General features: G+C 45.6%; 1 protein-coding gene across 5 annotated transcripts in view; it reads left to right on the plus strand.

The window, feature by feature from the left end:
• VWA3B (von Willebrand factor A domain containing 3B) overlaps nucleotides 1–19,926 on the plus strand; it is a 153,972-nt gene that overhangs the window by 96,043 nt on the left and 38,003 nt on the right. For all 5 annotated transcript variants that reach the window (XR_009181079.2, XM_058278127.2, XM_058278128.1 and 2 more), the window contains 5 exons: nucleotides 2,749–2,879; nucleotides 5,354–5,508; nucleotides 8,739–8,858; nucleotides 10,127–10,214; nucleotides 10,305–10,461. Coding sequence is in view for 4 of the 5 variants with exons in the window: in XM_058278127.2 (XP_058134110.1) it covers nucleotides 2,749–2,879; nucleotides 5,354–5,508; nucleotides 8,739–8,858; nucleotides 10,127–10,214; nucleotides 10,305–10,461 (651 nt within the window). In the remaining variant the exon portion in view is untranslated. The remainder of the gene's footprint in view (nucleotides 1–2,748; nucleotides 2,880–5,353; nucleotides 5,509–8,738; nucleotides 8,859–10,126; nucleotides 10,215–10,304; nucleotides 10,462–19,926) is intronic.

The raw sequence follows: 19,926 nt of genomic DNA on the forward strand, positions 1-19,926 counted from the left end.
AATTATGCCACGAAAGCTGTAAAAATTAAACTGCTATTGAAACAACTGTTTTAGTTTCCTAGCTGCTAAAGCAAATACCATACATGGGTAGGCTTAACAACAGGAACTTACTGGCTCACGGTTTCAGAGGCATGAAGGCTTGCTTCCTCCCAGGGTCAGTGTCTTATGGCTGGTCAGCAACCCCTGGGGTTCGCTGGTTTCGATGTCACATGGCAGTGCACACGGCGGGATCGTCTCCTTCCTCTTCCAGATTCTGTTGACTTCCATCTGACCTTCACTCTGTTATGAACGACTCCAGGAATCCAGATTAAAGCCCAACCTGACTGAGTAAGGCCACACCTTAACTGGAGTAACATCATGAAAAAATTTTATTTACATGGGGTCCATACCGCCAGAATGTGGACCAAGACCAAGGCCATGTCCGAACTGGGGTACAAATTGAACCCGCCACAACAACCCACAAAAGTAGGCCAAGACCTGTATGCTAAATGTAAACAGATTGAATACCTGCTAAAATGACGGATTTAAATAGGACTCAAATAAACAAAACATAAATGATACAATCAAAGATCACCTATCATACCAAGAAGCAAGAAAATCACAACCTGAATGAGAAAAGACAACTGACCCCAAACCAAGGTAAACCAGAAGTTGAAGTTATCTGTAATGGATTTAAAGAAGCCATTATAAACATGCTTCAACAATCAATTACAAATTTTCTTGAAACAAATGAAAAAATAGAAAATCTCAACAAAGAAGTAGAAATTATAAAAAAACTTCCAAATGGAAATTATATAACTGAAAAATACAATAACAAATTTTAAAACTCACTGGATAGGCACACTAGCAAAGTGGAGATGACACAATAGTGTGTCAGTGAACTTAAGGAAAAACAATAGAATTCAGCCAATTTGAAAAACAGAAAATAGACTGAAAAAAAAATAGAGCCACAAGGACCTGTAGGACAATAAAAATAGATCCAACACTTGTATCTTCAGATTCCTAGAGGAGAAGAGAAAGGAAGTGGAGCCAAAAGACTATTTGAAGAACTAATAGCTAAAAAAAAAAAAAAGAATCCCCAAATTTGGTGAAAGATACAAACATACAAGATTCAAGAAACTGAGCAAATACCAAATAGGATAAACCCAAAGATATCCACACCAAGACATAAACATTAAAAAAATAAAGATATAAAAAAAGTCTTAAAAGGGGACAAAGAGAAATGTCCTACTACCTATACCTATTACCTGTAGTTACCTAGAAGGGGGCACAAATTCAAATGACAGTGGATTTCTCTTCTCAAACTAAGGGAGCCAGAAGGAAGTGGTACAATATTTTCCAAGTGCAGAAATAAAAGGACCGTTGGCCACAAATTCTGTATCTAGTGAAAATTCCCCTGGGAATGAAGGGAAAAGAAAAACGTTCTCAGACAGAGAAAAATGAAAAGAATTTGTCACTAGTGACCTACTCTTAAAGATTAGCTACCAGAAGTTCTTCAAACAGAAAGTAAATGATAAAAGAAGGAATCTTGGGACTTCAGGAAGGAAGAACAATGGAAACAGCAAAAATATGGGTAAATACAATAGACTCTCCCCCATGAGATTTATAAATCATATTTCATGATTGAATAAAAAATTTTCACCATCTGATACTAAAGACAATGATATTTTAAAATGGGGAAGGTGGGGCGGCGGACTTGGCCCAGTGATTAGGGCGTCCGTCTACCACATGGGAGGTCTGCGGTTCTAACCCCGGGCCTCCTTGACCCGTGTGGAGCTGGCCCATGCGCAGTGCTGATGCATGCAAGGAGTGGCCTGCCACGCAGGGGTGTCCCCCGCGTAGGGGAGCCCCACGTGCAAGGAGTGCACCCCATAAGGAGAGCTGCCCAGTGCGAAAGAAAGTGCAGCCTGCCCAGGAATGGTGCCGCACACACGGAGAGCTGACCAGACAAGATGACACAACAAAAAGAAACACAGATTCCCGTGCTGCTGACAACAACAGAAGCGGACAAAAAAGACGCAGCAAATAGACACAGAGAACAGACAACCGGGGTGGGGGGGGGGGGGAAGGGGAGAGAAATAAATAAATCTTAAAAAAAAAAATAAAGTGGGGAAGGTAAAGGTAAAAGAACCAAATGGAAGCAAAGTTTCCATACTTCAAAGTAGTAAAATATTGATACCAGTGGACTGTTATAAGCCCCATGTATATGCTGTCATACCCAGAGAAACCATTATGAAACTATGCAAAGGTATAAACTCAAAATCACTATAAATCAAAATGGAATCCCGAAAATATTTCACATAATCCACAGGAAGGCAAAGAACAAGAAACAGAGTGAGGAGAACCAGATAAGACAAACAGAAAATAATAATAAAATGGCAGACGAAGCACCAACATACCAATAATTACTTTAAATGTTAATGATCTCATTACATCAATCAAAAGACAGCAATCGGCAAGTGAATTTAAAAAATGACCCAACTTTATGTTCTTTTCAAGAAACTCACTTCAAATACAATGACGTAAGTAGAAATGCCAGACTTCCCAAATGGTGCATTTTGTATATGTTCAGTTTGTTGAATGTGAATTAGACCTCAATAAAGCTTTCTTTTTTTAAAAAAAATGGAATAATGTAAGAACCACACAAAAACCTTTAGATTTTTCTTTTCCTGATACAGTTGGCTTTCTGTTAGGAAAGTTTGAGATTTGAAGTCTTTTATACAGTCTTATTATTTCTCATTTTGGCAGAATGAAGATGTGACTCTTTTGGTTAAGGAAATGGAGCAGGGACGAAGCGACCTGGAGAAGGTGCAAAGCCTCTACTCCGAGTCCTTGATCATGGACTGGTGGTACAACGGAGAGAAGGAAGGAGACAGCAAGTGAGCTGCCGGGCGCGCGCGGCTGCTCTGCTCACTCTCCTCCATACACTTTTCATGTCTCCGATGCGTCGTGAGGTCTTTTTTTTTTTTTTAAGTGAAAAGAATCATAAAATATGGTTAAGTTAGGATTTTTAAGGGAAGAGAATTTGTAATTTAATACTGTAATAATGATGTGCTTGAGGAGGCCACGTGTTCACCTTTATACACAAGTCCTGAATCTTGCACCACACCGGAGAGCAGTTTCCAGGCTGGCCCCACCAGGTGGACGGGCCCTGCAGGGGCAGGCGGGATGGAGGGAGCTGGCTCCGGGGACCGGGCACCCACAGGCTGGATGTGCTGCCAGGTGACCTTGGCCGACCCCTTGGGTCCTTGCCACGCCTCTCCTGTTGTGTGGCGATGCTAGTGGGGTTGGGGCAGGGTTAGGGTTAGACGATTTCCAAGGTCTTTTTCCACTTTTTATCCCAATATGTTTCTATAAGCAGTTTTTAGACTAAACTCAAAACCAATAGCAACATCCTGGAAAATGTACCAAGTTGTATTAAATAAGTTAACGTTGTACAGATGTCCAATGATAAAGCTTCATACAAACACCCTACTGGGAGGGTGTCTTGTTGTTTACAATGGAAAGAAACTGAAAATGCATTTATCCATCAGGATTTCTTGTTCATCAGGATTCACTGTCCCCCTCAGCAAACTAAGCTTGAATACGGCTGGGCCAGGGCCCAGGTGAGGAATCCGTAGACTGCAGGAAATGTTACGAGGGCCAGCTCGGGAGGAGATTCACTGCGTTAATTTCCAAGTAGACACTTGGGACAGCTCAGAGACCTCTTCTGAAGGCGGGGAATTTGAACACATAAACTAAGAAACAGACCTGCCCTCCTAGCCAGTACCTGAGCTGTCTTCTCAGCTTGGCTAATCAGACTGCAGAATCAGGCACAAGGACCCACGGCTGCTCAGCAGGTGGCCCGGCCAGGCGGCTGATGCTCGATAAGCAGTGACACGCTCTTGTTTTTATGTTCTTTTTTCTCAGAGGGTGGGGGCCGGGTTCTGGAGTCAGGAGTGTTTTAACCCAGGCTTCCAGCCTTCGCGTTGGGTACCTGCGGGCGAGTTACTTGCCCCGTCAGGCCCTTCGCCCGCAGTGCGGTAACGGCCGTGTCACGGGGCTACGGGGCAGGTGACACGGGCTGGTAGGAAGGGCAAAGGACACAGAACAGCTCGTTCTCTGGGTGTCGTGCTCCTGTGATTCCTTAAAGGTTTTTTTTAGGGGGGAGTGTTAAGGGGAGGGGAGCGGAAGTGGACGGTGGGGTTCAGAGGAGTGAATTTGAGGGGGTCGAGGCGAAGGGCTTGGACAGAAGCTGAGTTAGGTTACTCGGGACTTCCGAGGGATGACGGTTTGGAGGAAGTCTAGAAAAGTGAGGCAAGCGGGGTGGTAATTCGTGCGCTTTGCTGTGGTGAATAACAAACTGCTTTGTCCTAGTTTCCCACCAGGTTAAAAAAAAAAAAGTTACAGCCTCCCTTCATTTCCTTCTTTTTTGAAATATTGGGTACAAATCACGTGTTAGGTCAGCGGTGCCGAGCCCCTGGGGTGCAGTGGTCCCTGCCAGGCCTGTGGCTTCACAGAGTGTAGCGTGGCTGGGGATAAAGACACCCCAAGGTTTAGGGAGCACTGCTGGGTGCTCCTTGGAGGAGCATAATGTTGGGGGGGGCGCACCAAGGAGGGGGCACAGCTCGGAGGCCATGCGGGAGTTTCTGCACCCCCAGCTGAGCTGTCCACGCTGTGGTTCGCGTGGCTCCACGTGCCCGTGGCTCCTGCCTTCTGGAACAGAAGCAGGACTTGCAGTGCTTCCCCGTGCCCCCTGCAGCATTAGGTGTTTATAGGGCTGGGGGTGGGGGCTGTAAGTGCCTTCCTGCCTCCACCATCTTCAGAGTCCCTGAGAAGGTGTGCCTGGGAGCACCCTCGGGGAGCCCTGGGGTCCCGCCTGGCCCCGGACCTTCTCCCGCTTGGTTCCCTGCAGCACCGTGCTGGCCTGTGGGGGTGCACGGTGGGGTGGGCAGGGGCCCCCTCCTCCTCTTATAAGAGCCTGCTGCTCGACCTTTTGGCTACAGAAACGAGTGTCTCTCATCTTCTCTGGCCCCGCCTGCTTTCCCTGGTGTCAGCCTTCTCATCAGACCATGCATTAGGCAGGTGATGTTTCCTGCACTTCAGAGAGGAGGAAAGCGGAGACATTCAGGAAGCACCCAGAGTCTCTGAGCCAAGAGGGCACGGAGCTGTGCCGGGGGTGCAGGCTGAGCCTCACCCACCCCTCTGCACGGGGCTGGTCATCAGTGGCTGCCCCTGCAGTGCCCCGAACCGGGCACTCCCACCTCTTTAAGTTTGTGGGGCTCAACGTGGTTATTTTGATATAACTCTGTCTTCTTGATGGAAGTTGTTTCTAATTTGTCTTCCTTTGTCCACATTTTACTTCTTAAAACAGGCATCAAAAAGAAATCTGTTCTTTGATTTCAACCCCAGAATCTGTAAAACCTCCATCTGTTGACGAATCAGTGCGAACATCACCCCCAAATCCAACAGCCTCGCGGTGGGTCCTTCCAAGTCAAAAGATTCAGAAAAAGAAAGTCCTCCACGCAGGTACCAGTGAACAGAATGCCCTGAATGCTGTTAATGGGTTTTTTTTCCTTCAGTGCATGAAGGTAGAATAAAACTAAACCCACGTAGTATTGTAAAAGATGCCCGATGTTGTTCTTTTATTGAAAAATTTTATTCAGATTTGACGTTTACATGCAATTGTAAAAATTAACAGAGAACTTTCATCCAGTTTTCCCCAATGGTAATCCCTTGCAACTCAATGGAACAATATCACAACTACAGTATTGACATTGGTAAAAGCCACTGACCTTATTCAGAAGTTTTGCTTGCACTCCTTTGTGTGTAATTAGTTCCATACAGTTCTACCACCTGTGCAGGATCATGTATCTACAATCACAGACGAGAGACAGAACACGTTGCCCTTTTATAACCACACTGACTTCCCACCCAGCCCTCTTCCCTAACCCTTGGCAACCACTGATCAGTTCTCCAGTCCTAAAATTTTGGCAGTTCAAAAATGTTATGTAAATGGAATCAGACAGTATATCTGATTGACTTTTTCCCCACCACACAATTTCCTGGAGAGTCACCTGAGTTGTCATGTCTATCACTAGTTCCTTCCTTTCTATGGGTGAGTAGTATCCCAAGGTATTGTGTACCACAGGTGGTTTAACCGTTCACCAGTTGATGGACACTTGGGCCCACTATCATGGTTTTGTCCCTTTGCCAGCCCTGCCCACCCACCCCAATAAACCTGAGTTTTTCCAGAGTTGCTCCTTCCTACTTGTCTTAAACATTTTAATGGTATTTTCTAGCTTGCACCATTTCACTTACATTTGGGATCTTGGCTGTTGATAGTCAGCCCTGTGCTGATTTTTCTTTTCTTTCAATTTCTGGTATAGAAGAGTGACAAAATGTGGCAACTAACTATAGAGTTTGGGGAGTAGTTGAATGCTTGAATCCACTACCAGATAAATGTGTTTTTATTCAGTATTTGTGGGTTTTGAGAAAAGTACAATTTTGATATGTTCAGGGACTTTTAGAGCTAAGTTTGACTTTCATTTCAGCACACCTACATATCTGGCGGTCTCTTCCAGATGTTTTGGTCAAGGCAAGTGGCCAGAGTGGTGGGGGTTAGGAGTTCAGCTCTGCTATCTGGATCATTCACCTCCTTTTGCTCACAGGCATAGCTCCCAAGAAAAGGTGTCCTTCACTCGCTCTTGGCTACATGAGCAAACCAGACAGGGTGTACCCTTTCATTGTCTAGAGAAACAACAAACACCACATAGACGCTCACACCTCCATGCATGGGTTCCACTGGGTCCACCTTTCTGGGCAAAAGGGAGACCATTTGCATATTGTTGGTCAAGATTTAATTCTAAAATCTAATTTCTTGCAGGGGAACATGGGTCCCTTCTCATGTAAAACAAGGACACATCTCATTCATGAGTGTCACATGAAGTCTTGATGCTTGTGAAGGACAGAACACGTTTACGTTTAGTGTTGTTTATGTCATCAGGTGGAAAATTCCTCAAGACATTGGCCCAGGCTCAATTAAACACACCAGTTGAATGTCAGTGTTTGATAAGTATCCACTTGCTAGTTGAAGGGACTCAGCAGAAGGTAGAAAATGATATTAGGTAGATCTGCACAGCAGTGGCTGGAGACAGAATAGCTAAAGGTACCCGCCCTAACCTATGACACCTGAGAGTATGATGGCTATCTCTCCCACAAATCTCTTATGGTGACCTTTAGATGGGCTTGTTGTCCGGGAGCACCCAGAGCAGAGAGCCCTTCAGAGCACAGATCTTCTCTAGCTGGTGGCAGAGAGTCAGAGAGATTGCAAACACGGGGCGTTCAGGGCGCCATTGCTGGCTTGAACACAGAGGGAACCAGGTTGGAAGAATGCAGCTGGCGCCCAGGTGCTGAGAGGCCCTGGCCAACAGGCAGCCAGGACCCAGGGACCTGCACCCTGAGCTGCAAGGAGCCAATTCTCCCCGGAACCTCCAGCAAAGAGCTAGCCCAGCCAGCACCTTGATATTGGCCTGAGAAGGGATGCCAGAGCCACCCAAACTTCGGAGCTCTAGAATGCGAGCTAAGAGTGGGTGTTGCTTTGAGTGGCTACGTTTGTAATAAATCCACAGCAAATAGATAATGAGCGGTCACCTAAAGCTGTATTAAATAGTCTCCTTGTTTGGGATATTTTTGTCTCACCAATAGACTCAGGAGAGTCTACTCATACAAGTTGGAGTCTTAAAAGCTCGGGTAATTCTAGGTGACTTTTCTCTGGGGAGCTTTGAATGCTAGAGTGGATACTTCGTCTTCTTTCTGTTGTCCTGCTCAAGCCCATCTCCATGTCTCCTCTGGGCAAACCCCATGGGATGGCTGGTGTCAGACCTTCTTTAGTTACCTGCTGACTCAGGAAGGGGGGACCAGTATGGAGGCCCCCCAGGCAGCAGGAAGGAGCCTTGTGGGGTTCCTGGTGAGAGATGGAGGTGAGCTCGGACCTTTCCATGCAGGGTGAGGCCAGCAGAACACACCTCAGAACCAGGAGGAAAGAGGGGGTCACCTGGAACCCCAGAGTAGCGCTGCACTGAAATTGAGTGTGCAGGCCACACTGGGAAAGGCCAAAGGGTAAAGTCAGAGGTGACCAGTTGCCCGGAATCAGCTGGCCCCGGTTGGGCCAATGCCATTGTGGACAGTCTGCGTCCCTGTGGACAAGGCTGGCCCCTCTAAAAGGGACCTGGGGCAGAAGGCACGCTGTGCCAAAGAACTGTCTCCCAAGGATTTCTCTCAGATTTTTTTTTCATGATCTGATGAGGCAGATACATTGGGTTATTTTAATGACATGAGCCTATCTAGCTTGAACTTAGTCCGACTTGTTCTGCCACCTTTGGACACTGTTCAGAGAGGAAGGAGAGCTTTCCTGGCAAACACTTCACTGGTTTTTGTTGGTGGAGGCCCTAGGATTCACCGCTGCCCTTTCTTGATCTGACCACATTCCAAGAGCAGCGTGGGCAAGGCCTCCGTGCTTGGCTCCGTGTCTCCCACGCAGCCTGGAGGTTTGAAGCTGTGTCCGCGGCTGCCCCCAAGCCAGAGGGAGAACCTGAGCTCAGATAAAAGGAGCACTCCATTTGCAGCAGGATCATCCTCTAGGGCTGGGACACTGAAGCTGCAGCTCTTTTCAGAGTCCAAGGAAATAGTGGCCTCTAACGAAATCTCTTCTTCCATCCCAAACTCCTTTCACCACGCCCTCCCTGCAATCCCAACAGAACCAACCAGAACCAGCCTGCTCAGAAGCCAGCTATCCGCCCTCAGGAGCTCCGCCCGCAGTGAGGGGAAGGGCAGCCCCTCCAGTCGCAGCAGCTCCAACCCGGTGCCCAGCGACACAGGCAAGGCAGAGGCGGGCTGGGGTCAGGGAGCACGGGCAGCGCCCTCTGCCCAGCCCGGCCGTCCTGAGAGAGCTGGGCAGATACCTTGTGGGGAAAGCACATCGGGTTTTACGTAGGCCCGTCCTAGTCAGAGGAAGCCCTGGTGAGTCAGGCCGCCCGCTGGAGTGACCCGGGCTTCCTCAGGGCTAGGAACAGAGCGTGGGCCTGTCGTCGCCACGGGACTCCAGAAGCTACGGTGCTAACGGCACACACGAGGCTTGAGCTTGAAAATTTAACACTGCACAAGTGGCTTCCTCTCGTCCCTTCATTCACAGGCGGCGCCATCCACTAAGCCCAAATGGTCGGCCTTTGGGGGCCTAAATGTGAGGGAAATATTGACTCTTCCCCTCAGTTTTTCATGATTGATAAAATTACTCTTCTTAAGATAATACATTTTTTAAAGTTTGATGTCTGGAGTACTTTTCCTGCCTTTAAAACCGTTGGTAAATCATCAGCCCCAGTTAAAAACCCCACGGTCCCGAGGTCCCAGGGCCCGAGGGGCAGTCTGGACCTGTTGTTCCTCAGCCGTGACCTGATCAAGTGCCCCAGCCATCAGGCCCCTCTGCAGGCCTGGTTCTCCTCAGCTTCGTGAGCCTGTCATCTCCCCTAAGCTGCCCCCACAGCCCTTCAGGGTGTGACAGGCTCATCAGGCTGTGACTTCTTGGACATTTGGCCGACTCACTGCAGACACCCCTCCTCAGTGCTGTTCATTCCGCGAGACAGTATCCTTCCCACTCATAAAGCTGAGTTTGTGTGGGCATATACACTAAACAACCCAAATGTTAATTTTAAAAATTTGAACTTACAATTGAACCCAAAACCTGGTTTTGGGTTTTCCACATAGCACTGAGGAACCACAAAATAAACTATCAGAAACTAAAATGTTGATCGAGGCCCTCCTGTGCGCTTCGGGGGAGAGTCCAATGATGTCGACATTGAACAATATCAGTTAAGGAGATTCTTATTTAGTGTTTTCAAAATGTGTTTCCTGGAGAATGTGAGAATGAGCACTTCTCCTTCTCCCACGAGAGAAAACCCACTGGAAGGGGACGCGTAGGGAAGCAGAAGTGTAGGAATGGCAAATGAAGCTTGCCTGAGGACCCAGCCCGACGTGCTCTCTCAAATATGGTCCATTTACCGGCCCTCAGTTGTGACCAAACTCAGAGTCCCCATTGTGTTTAAAACCCATGTATAAGGAAATTATACAACAGCTATTTCTTCCCCCACAGAAATGAGCATCTTCCTGACAGAGGCGTGTTCTGATGACAAATCCTTAGAAGCATCGACTCAAGAAGGAAGACAAGTTGATGACCGAGAGTGAGTGCTTGGCGTTCACTAGGCCCGCTTGAGTGAGTTTTGTTCATTACCTGTTGTTTCATCTCTTAAACCTCAGTCCTGTGTTCTTAGTTCTTTGGCCACGTCTTCAGCAACCTGGCTCAAGACCCATGGCTTGGCGGCCAGGAAACTCACCATCATGGACATCTTGTCAGTGACGGCAGTCCCCCACAGCTCCACCTACGTCCCGGTTCTGGACAAACATGTCACCTCCAAGGTATTCGACGAGGTAAACTGATTATCTTTATATCCCTACTTGAGATATTTTCCACTTCTGCTCAAATAAAAAGCAGTCCACTTCAATTTCTTACACAGTTGTAACCAATGTATTTCAGTCATCGAAGTTTTTATTTTATCAAGTTCAGTCTGTCCTTTCCCATTGGCTCACGTGGTGGTTTGGAGCCACGTGCCCCAGAAAAAATTGTTCTTAAGTCCAATCGCTGCCTGTGGTGTGGACCCACTGTAAGTAGGGCCTTTTGGTGAGGCTGCTTCAGTTACGGTGTGCCCACCTCACTCAGGACGGGTCTTACTTCTGTTAGTAGAGCCTTGTATAAGCAGGAAGAAATTCAGACAGAGAGAAAAAGCCACAAAGTGAGAAGCTAGAATCAGTGGAATGCGGAAGAGGAGGGAGAGACCGGCTGACACCACCACGTGCCTTGCCACGTGGCCCAGGAGCTGAAGATCACGGGCAGCCAGTCTTCAGGAAGAAAGCATCGCCTTGAAGATGCCTTCACTTGAAAGTTTTCACAGCCTCAGAATCGTAAATTAATAAATCCCCATTGTTTAAGCCAAACTGTCTCATGGTATCTGCTTCTGGCAGCCTAGAAAACAAACTGTCCTTGTCCTCGGTGTGAGCATTTCTGGTGGTGCCACCAGACCTCAGCGGGCTGAGCAACACAAAACAAGTGAGAACACGAAGACTGAACCCACTGCTTCCCAGCAAGCATGAGTGCAACTAAGTAATGATTTAAATAGGAACCACTCACTGGAAACAATATCATTAAATGACCTGTCTCCTACTGCAATATAGAAGAAAATGGGCTGTTGGGGATTTGTGCCAAAATGACCTGGATGATGGGAGTAGAGACAGGGTAAGGAGGGAGTTGATGAAACAAGACTGGCTGTAAGTCAATCATTGCTGAGTTTGGGTAATAAGAACATGGCAGAGGGGCTCTAAAATGTTATTATTCTTTGTATTTATATTTGAAATGAAACTTTCCATAATAAAACCTTGGGAAAAAAATTCAAAAGCAGGAAGGAAAATGTGTAAAAAAATGACCTTATCTGCCTTTATCTAATTTGATTTGCAATAGCTGAGATTTAATGCATTTGGAAAAAGTGGTTAAACTGGTGGACTTTTTTTTTCTATTAGTCACATTTTGGGGGGGGGGGTTAGGCACCAGGGATTGAACCTGGGACCTCATACGTGGGAAGCAGGTGCTCAACCACTGAGCCACACCCAGTCCACTGTTAGTCACGTTTTAAAGGTTACAACCCATGGAGTTCGGTGTGCAGCCTGGTTTGAAAATGCCAGTGGTTCCTGCTCTGGAAGTTGATTTTGTGCATCTTATCCTTTGGGCTGGGTTCCTGACATGTTTGCCCCAAGTTGAATGACCCAGTCCCTGGCCTTGATCCTGGTGATTTGATTTATGCCGCGGTGAACTCTAACTCGATCAGTCAGATATCAATTTATCATTAAAACTTCTTCCAGTAGCAAGGAAGAGAAACTGAACACTGATTTATTCCCTCTAGGAAGTTTGCTGACAGCTCCCCATAGTTGGCGGATTTAATTTTTTAATATTCTTGAGTTTTATGTTGAATATTTTATTTTAAATAAAATATCTGTCATTTTCATGAAAGTAGTGAACTCTTATTGGAAATAGAATTTTCTTGGGCTCATTATAAATTTTGATGGATACTACCAAATCTCCCTCCAAATGAGTTCCACATTTCCACTGATGATGTGCAGTGGTGCCATTCTTCTAAGGAGAACTCTATAAAATATTTGCTGACAAGCATTAGTTCTACAAGTATAGAAATGCTTTGAAAACCCTAAGAGTAGTCTGCAGGCATAAAACTTTCCTCAACCTGTCTTTTGCCATTGGCTCACGTGGTGGTTTGGAGCTATGTACCCCAGAAAAACACGTTCTTAAACTTACCCCTGCCTGTGGGTGGGAATCCATCATAAATAGGACCTTTTGATGAGGGTACTTCAGTTAAGGTTTGGCCCAATTTAATCAGGATGGTTCTTAATTCTATTACTAGAGTCCTTTATAAATAGAATAAAATTCAGAGAGAGAGAGAGAGCCTACGCCATGGTCAACAGAATCCAGAAGAGAAGGGAGAGGCCAGGAGAGGCCGCCATGTGCATTGCCATGTGTCAAAGGAGCCCAGGACCGAGGATCACCAGAGCCAGCCCAGGAATCCCACAGTCTCCAGGAAGACAGCATTGCCTTGATGATGCCTCGACTTGGCATCAAATCAAAGCCATGAGCTAATAAATTCCCTTTGCTTAAGCCAACCCATTGCAGGGTATTTGCTTGAGCAGCCAAGGAAACTAACACAGATTTGGTACCAGGAGAGTGGGGTGCAGCTATTGCTGGAAATGGTTTTGGAATTGGGTAATGTGTACAGGCTAGAAGAATTGTGAGGTGCTTAAAAGAAAAAAAAAAAAAACCTAGATGGTTTTAAAGAGACATTTGGTAGAAATTTGGATGCCAGGAGAGGCCACCATGTGCATTCCCACATGACAGAAGAGCCCAGGACCAAGGATCACTGGTAACCAGCATGCCATAGTCTTGGGGACAATACCATCACATTGATGATATCTTGATTTGGACTTCTCCTGGCCTCAGAACCATGAGCTAATAAATTCCCATTGTTTATTACTACCATTGCATGAGATTTGCTTGGGCAGCTAAGGAAACTAAAATAGCCTGTATGCAGAAGAAGTTAGCGTTAGTAACTCACTCCAATATTGAGAAAATTGACCAAAAGTTGCTCTCCAGGATCTATGTGATATGTCCTTCCTCTAGAGAGAACAGTGTACCTACTCTGAGGTCTGTTATAGGATTAAATGAAATCATGTATATTATGGACAGTATTTAGCAGGCACTCAGGAAGCATTAGCTTTTATGATAAAAATATTCAACAAGCATTAGATGCCTACTGTATGCAGATCCTGTGTTAGACCCTAGAATATAATGCTGAACAAGACAGCCAAGGGCCTTACCCAATCACAAATTAGAGTCCTGTGCAGGAAACAGCAATTAAAATATGCATTTATAGTTAAATGTCACACATGGGGAGCATCATGGGAAGCTGCAACCATCAGAGAAGTTTTGCGTTAGGAAGTGGTGCCCATGCTGGGACCCCGAGGTGAGAAGTTGTGGGGGTCCCAGGCAGTGGGAGAGCCCAGGGGTCAGAGGAAGTCTTCCTATGGAGTATGGTGAGAGTGGAAGAACTAAGAGCCTTGATGGAATTAGGGGTGTTTAACTTCACCCTGAAGGGACCTGAGAGCATTTAGCAGAAGACACAGAAGAGCAAGTTTGGGCTCTGATGGCCCCGTGGAGAATAGGGAGCTGCCGGGCTGAGAGGGCAAGGGGGTCAGCGGGCGAGGTCCGTGTGGCAGGTGATTTTGGCTTTGACCCAGGTGGCCAAACGACACGCAGCCAAGGCTATTTATAAGGAAAAGTCAACAGGACCCAGCAATCTGCTGCTGACCAAGAGGAAAATGTCCAGAGTAATTCTTACGTGTCCAGCCTGGGCAACGGAGCGATAGAACCAACCAAGATGGGGAAATGGGCGAAGGCCGGCGAGGAGAACATACCGGTCTTCTGACTCAGAGAGCCACGCCACGGGAAGCAGGCGGCCGTTTCCACATGCCTTCCCCAGGTTTGGCGCCAGGTGCCTTTTGAGGCACTGGAAACTCCCATCACAAACCTGCGGGCAGGACGCTTACCCTCCCTTTATCAACAGTAAGTGCTAGAGCCGTGGTGATGGTGACGATAGAAACATATTGTAATACATTCCCCTTAGTACCTGGCGGAGAGTAAAGGACAAAGCCTATCACCATGATTCCAGAACAGTCCTTCAGTGCAGCAGGAAGACTCCTCACAGAACCAGCCCACCTGCCAGGCCACGGTTCCACGAGGCTCTTCTGCCTTGGGGTTCACGGCTCTCCCCGGCTCCCTCTCTCCATCTCTAACTCTCCCAGTTTCTCCCTGGCTCTGGTTACAGTCTTGTCCCAAAGCGTGTGACTATTAATATCAAACTGGGGAAACTGAGGCAATGCCTTGAGGCTGCCTTCTGTTTCCATGTCCAAAGGGCTCCTCCTTACTGGCTATGCCTGATGCGCAGCCTAAGAGGTGGTGAGTAATCATTTCCGGTGGTTTTACCCCTTCTCGGGCAGAGCGCTCTGTCCTTCCCTGACCTCACGCCCCCCCACTGCTTGCTTCCTGACAGAAGGCTGAGAGGGGGCGCCCCCAGGAGGAACCCCCGATGACCTCATAGTCACACTAAGCCTGACGTCATAGAGGAAAGGGCTCGTGAGGCACCCGCGCGGCCACCATGTTGTAGAAACTAAGACCACAGGGCCTGGGTGTGGCGTGTGCCGCTGTCCCTCCCCGAGTCTGCGCACAGAAGGGAATGAGAGTGGGAGCCCGCGCGCCAGCCTCGAGCCGCCACCCTCACAGGCACCATGGCCACCCAAGCCGTGAGACCCAAGTCCGCGAAGGAGGGAAGTAGGACCCGCGGCGGCCCCTTTCCTTACGCTAAGCCACGAGTCAAACCGGTCACAGTGACAAGTCATGCTGTTGACAGATATTCTGTGGTGTTGATTTATAGTGGAGCCAGAGGTTAGCAAGCCAGGAGAGCGACTTACAGACCTCGAAAGGGGTGTATGTTCAAGGGGAGATAAGACTCTAGAGGTCTTTTCATTTCGTTAAGACTGGTTTGTTTGGTTTTTTTCCCTGTTACTTGATGTGATGTGTTGCTCTACTTTTTCACTTCTGTGAGCTTCATTCTCTTCCAAGTCCAGTTGTTTAATCTTTTATCCCACTGGTCTGGCTCTTTCCCTCTGACAAAGGTTGTTTTGAACCATATGCTGAATTCTGTGGCTGCTACATTGCAGGGTTGCACCAGACAGCCTCTAACTTCATTTCTTTACAGTTTTCTAAATCTTTCTATGATTGTGTTTGGTTTTGCTGTGTTTTAGTTACAAAATTAATATAATATGTAGTTTTTAAAAATAAAAACCAATGAAATACAGTAAAAAGTAAAAGTTTTACCTTCACTCATCCTAAAACCCCAATCTTTAGAAGTAACCACTGTTGATAGTTTTAAACTTATTTTTTTGTTTCATATATATATATATATTTAAAGTATTACAGATAAAGTTGAAGTCCTCTGTGCAACCCTTTTTTTTTATCCCATTTCCCTCCCTTCTTACCTAGAAGTAAACACTAGCTTAGATTTCTGTACATGCTTTTATATTCTTAATATAAAAATATTACACCAATGGCGTACATGTTTAAAACTTGATAAAAATGGTATCATATGGTAGGTTTAATTCTGAAACTTGCTATTTGGTTTAACACTATGTTTTTGAGATTTTATCTGTTGATTAATTTTCTTCCTACTACATTTTTCCATTTTATGAATACACTGCCATTTACTGGAAATAGTGATGAAATTTGGACTTATTTCTAATTCCTTATTCTCTGTGGTTTATTTTTAATATCATTTTCCTTTGCTTCTTTATTTTTTCATTTCTCGCCTTTGTTGCATTCATAAAGTTTTTTTCATTTTAAATGTTTTATTTTTTATTGGATTCATAAAGTTTTTTAATATTCCCTTTGCCCCTCTTTTGTTGGAAACAATTATATTTCTGTTCTTTTATTGATTATTTTAGAAGTTTTTAAATGACTAAAACTTTTTCTAAGTCTTAAGTCCTTCTGTATTGTTATTCTACTTTGAAACACAATAAGGGACTTTAGTACCTTTTAACTAATCTTCCATCAAATCACATACTTGACAAAAACCTTACATCCAGAATATATAGTGAACTCTCAAAACTCAGGAGTAAGGAAATAACACAATTTTTTGAAAATGTGCAAAGGACTTAAAGAGACATAATATGTGGATGGTATATAAGCACATTAAAAGATACTCAGCATAAGTAGTAATTGGGAAAAGCCAGTATGATAATCCGCTTGTTTCCATTTCCTAGGCTGCTTTAAAGCAGATACCACTAAATGGGTTGGCTTTTAACCATGGGAATTAGCTTACAGTTTTGAGGCTGAGAAAATGTCCAAATCGGGGCATCATCAAGGCAATGCTTTCTTACCAAAAACCTGCTCTGCCCGTGACCCGTGGCTCCTGTGCCACACGGCAAGGCACATGGTGGCACCTGCTGGTCTCTCCCTTCTCTTCTGGGTTTTGATGCTTTCTGCTTCTTGCTTCCATGGCTTTCTCTCTCCCTGTATTCATCTGGTTTATGGAGTGCTCCCGTAAGAGGATTACGGCCCAACCCGAATGAAGCAGGTCTCACCTTAACTGAAGGAGCCACTTCAGTTAAGCCACTCAGTGCACTTACACCTCCAGGAATGGGTTAACTTTAAGAACAGGCTTTCCTGCTGCACATGCAGGTTCAAACCACCACGCCACTACATACCTATTACATAATTTTTTAAAATCAAGAATACTGAACGCTGGTGAGGATGTGGAGCAGCTTAAATTGTCATACATTGCTGGTGGGAAGGCAAAATGGTGCAGCCTTGCTGGGAAACAGTTTTAAAAAAGTTTAAAAAGTTAAACATACACTGACCATGTGACCTAGCAATCCCATTTCTCGGTATTTACCCAAGAGAACTGAAAACTTAAATTCACACAAAAACCTGTCCATGAATGCTTGTAGCAGCTCAATTCATAATTGCCTAAAACTGGAAACAAGTCACGTGTCCTGCAGTGGCAAAGGGACAAACTGTGGTATGTTCACACTGGAACACTGCAGGAGAAAACGGAATGAAAACGAAACCGTAGATGACTCTCAGAGGCATTGTGCTGGGTGGGAGGAGCCAGTCTCCAAGGGTTACCCAGAATATGCTTCCACGTATATGACATTCTGGAAAAAAGCAAAACCATAGCTCCAGACAACTGATGATGGGTCACCAGGGGATGCCCACGGGAAGTTTTGGGGGTGACAGAACGTTCTGTGTCATGGTTGTGGTGCTGGTTACATGACATGTTTTAATACTCATAGGAATGTGCATCCCCCAAAAAGTTCATTTTACTGTGAATTAATTTTTTTAAGTAAAAAAAAAAGTTTTTAAAAAATGGATGGGGAGATCCTACAAAGTAGCTGGAGCTTCAGGCAAAGCTCTCTGATAAGCAGATTTTGAGTAGAGACCTGGTAATTTTGGGGAGCAAAGCAGTTCAGACAGAGGAAGCTTGACTGGCGTGGAGGAAGGGGTGAGAAGAAGGGAAGGCAAGGTTAGCACGTGAGTGGTGCCAAGTCAGACAGGGCCTCGAAGGTCACGTCCAGAACTTAAGAATCTGCCGTCACCTTAGAAACACACAGAGGAAGGCCCTGATGAATTTAGAAGACTTGGATTAGGGTGGTGGTGGTGGAGGAGATGAGAAGATCTGGGTTTTGGGTAGATTTTGAAGGTACAACCAATAGGCTTTGTTGATGGGTTGGACATGGGGTATGAGAAAGAGAGAGGTTGGAGCTGAGGATGGCTGCCTAGTTTTTTTTTTTTTTTCCTTAACTGGAAGGTTGGAATTACTGGAATTACTGTTTGTGGAGATGAGAAGGACTGAAGAGGAGCAGTCGGAGAGCAGGAATGAGGAGCTCTCTCTTGAGCAGTGGTGGCTTTCAGTGACCTCTTGAGTCTCTTCCATGCTGCCTCTGGGCCTCTGCCCAGTCCAAAGAGCCCTTCTCAGAGCCTCTGAGTAGCAGCAACAAGTGTCTCTTCTTTCCTCTCCCTTGAGTCCTCTCCATTCCCTGGTCAAGCCAAGGTTGGAGGATGGACATCTCTGAGCCACGGCAGCCTCCTCACTTTGTGGTCACTCTGTGCTCCATGCTACAGCCGGAGAGCTTTCTAGAAGTCAAACTCAACAACATGACTCTTCATGCCTAGAACTCCTTCAGGATAGAATGTAAACTGTCCTCTTCCTCTCCCTTTAGCAACATTTCATGAGTGCCTGCCTTGGGCCAGGCACCATATTGAACTCTGGGTAGAAGGGACAAGTTTACCTCGGCAGGGAGACAGACAGTAAAAAATCAGTGAATTATATAGTTACGAAGTGTGTGAAGAAGGAAATAGCATGGCTAAGTAATGGAGGATCAACAGGTGGGATGTGGGTGCTGTCGAAGGTGGGCCAGAAGAGATGGGAAGGAGCCGCTGTGGGAGAAGCAGAGGAGGGGACCCTGTGCTGACCTTTGCTGACCTGCCAAAGCAGGAGGCATTCGGTGTGTTCCAGGGTGGCGTGGCCAGAGAGCAGTGGACAGATGGGTCAGATGACAGAGATGGGCAAGGCGAAGCTCATGGGGCCTGCGGTTAAACGTGACCCTGTCATCTTGAGAGCACTTCCTAGAAAGACGCCTGTCGAGGTGATTTGGGAGACTCCAGAGAGTGGAGATGCTGGAGCAGGGAGCTGGTGGGAGTCGTTGAAGTGGGAAGCGAGAGCTTGAACTTGAGATGCTCTGGAAGCATCTTTAGATTGACTAAGAACATCGAACAGTAGCAACAGTAAAGTATCTAGTGTTAAACCCAGAAGAAAGGGACAGAACTGGTGTAGAGAAAATATTAAAACTTTATGAGACATATACAAGAATTGAATAATGGAGGAGATAGTCCCTAAATAAAAGATGGGCAAATCTCAAATTAGCTTGGGATTCATGAATCTCTATCAAAATTCCAGTAGTTCGTTATTTTTTTTAGCTTTATGACATCTAATGTTCATTTGAAAGAATGAACAGGAAAGCACAATTAATTCGTTTTTTTTAAATGAAGTATTTCACATTAAAACAGATATTAGCACTTACTATAAAACTATAGTTTTTGAAACAGTGTGTAATTGGTGCAAGAATTACGCTAGCTCAAGGGCTTTCTGAGCTTTAAAAATAGATTATTTGGACAATGTAACAAAATTAAAATTCCGTATGTCAAAAATCAATAATAAAATTAAATGACAAAAATCCAGATTTGGAAAAATATTTATGATCAAAATACGTTAAAGTGTGGATAGCCCTTCTGCATTGCTGCTGGATGTGCTAGTATGAGTTTTTGAACATGGAGAGGAAGCCTCACGATTAATTTTACTTTAATGCCCAATTATTAATCTTAAATACTTGTTAACTAATCAACACTTTAAAATATTAAATAAGCAACCCTCTCGGAATCGTTTCAGAGTACTTGGATTACTTGTGGACTCAACAATTATATTTCCCTAAACATACAAACACTGGTTGTAAACGTAAGCAAATGCTTTTTAATGATAAAACTCAAGAGTCTGCTGTGCTGAGACGTGGAGGTGGAAGTGGGTGTGCGGTGGGCAGAAGTGCTTTCACCAGTGCTGGCGAGCTGCCTTGCCCGTGTCTACAGAGCTGGACAAGTGTGAGGGTTTTTAGAGAAGCAGGTGATCAGTACCCATTTCTCCCAAATAGCACGCTCCCTTTGTATACTTGGGG

The sequence above is a fragment of the Dasypus novemcinctus genome, chromosome 17, assembly GCF_030445035.2.
Source record: "Dasypus novemcinctus isolate mDasNov1 chromosome 17, mDasNov1.1.hap2, whole genome shotgun sequence".
Lineage (NCBI taxonomy): Eukaryota > Metazoa > Chordata > Mammalia > Cingulata > Dasypodidae > Dasypus > Dasypus novemcinctus.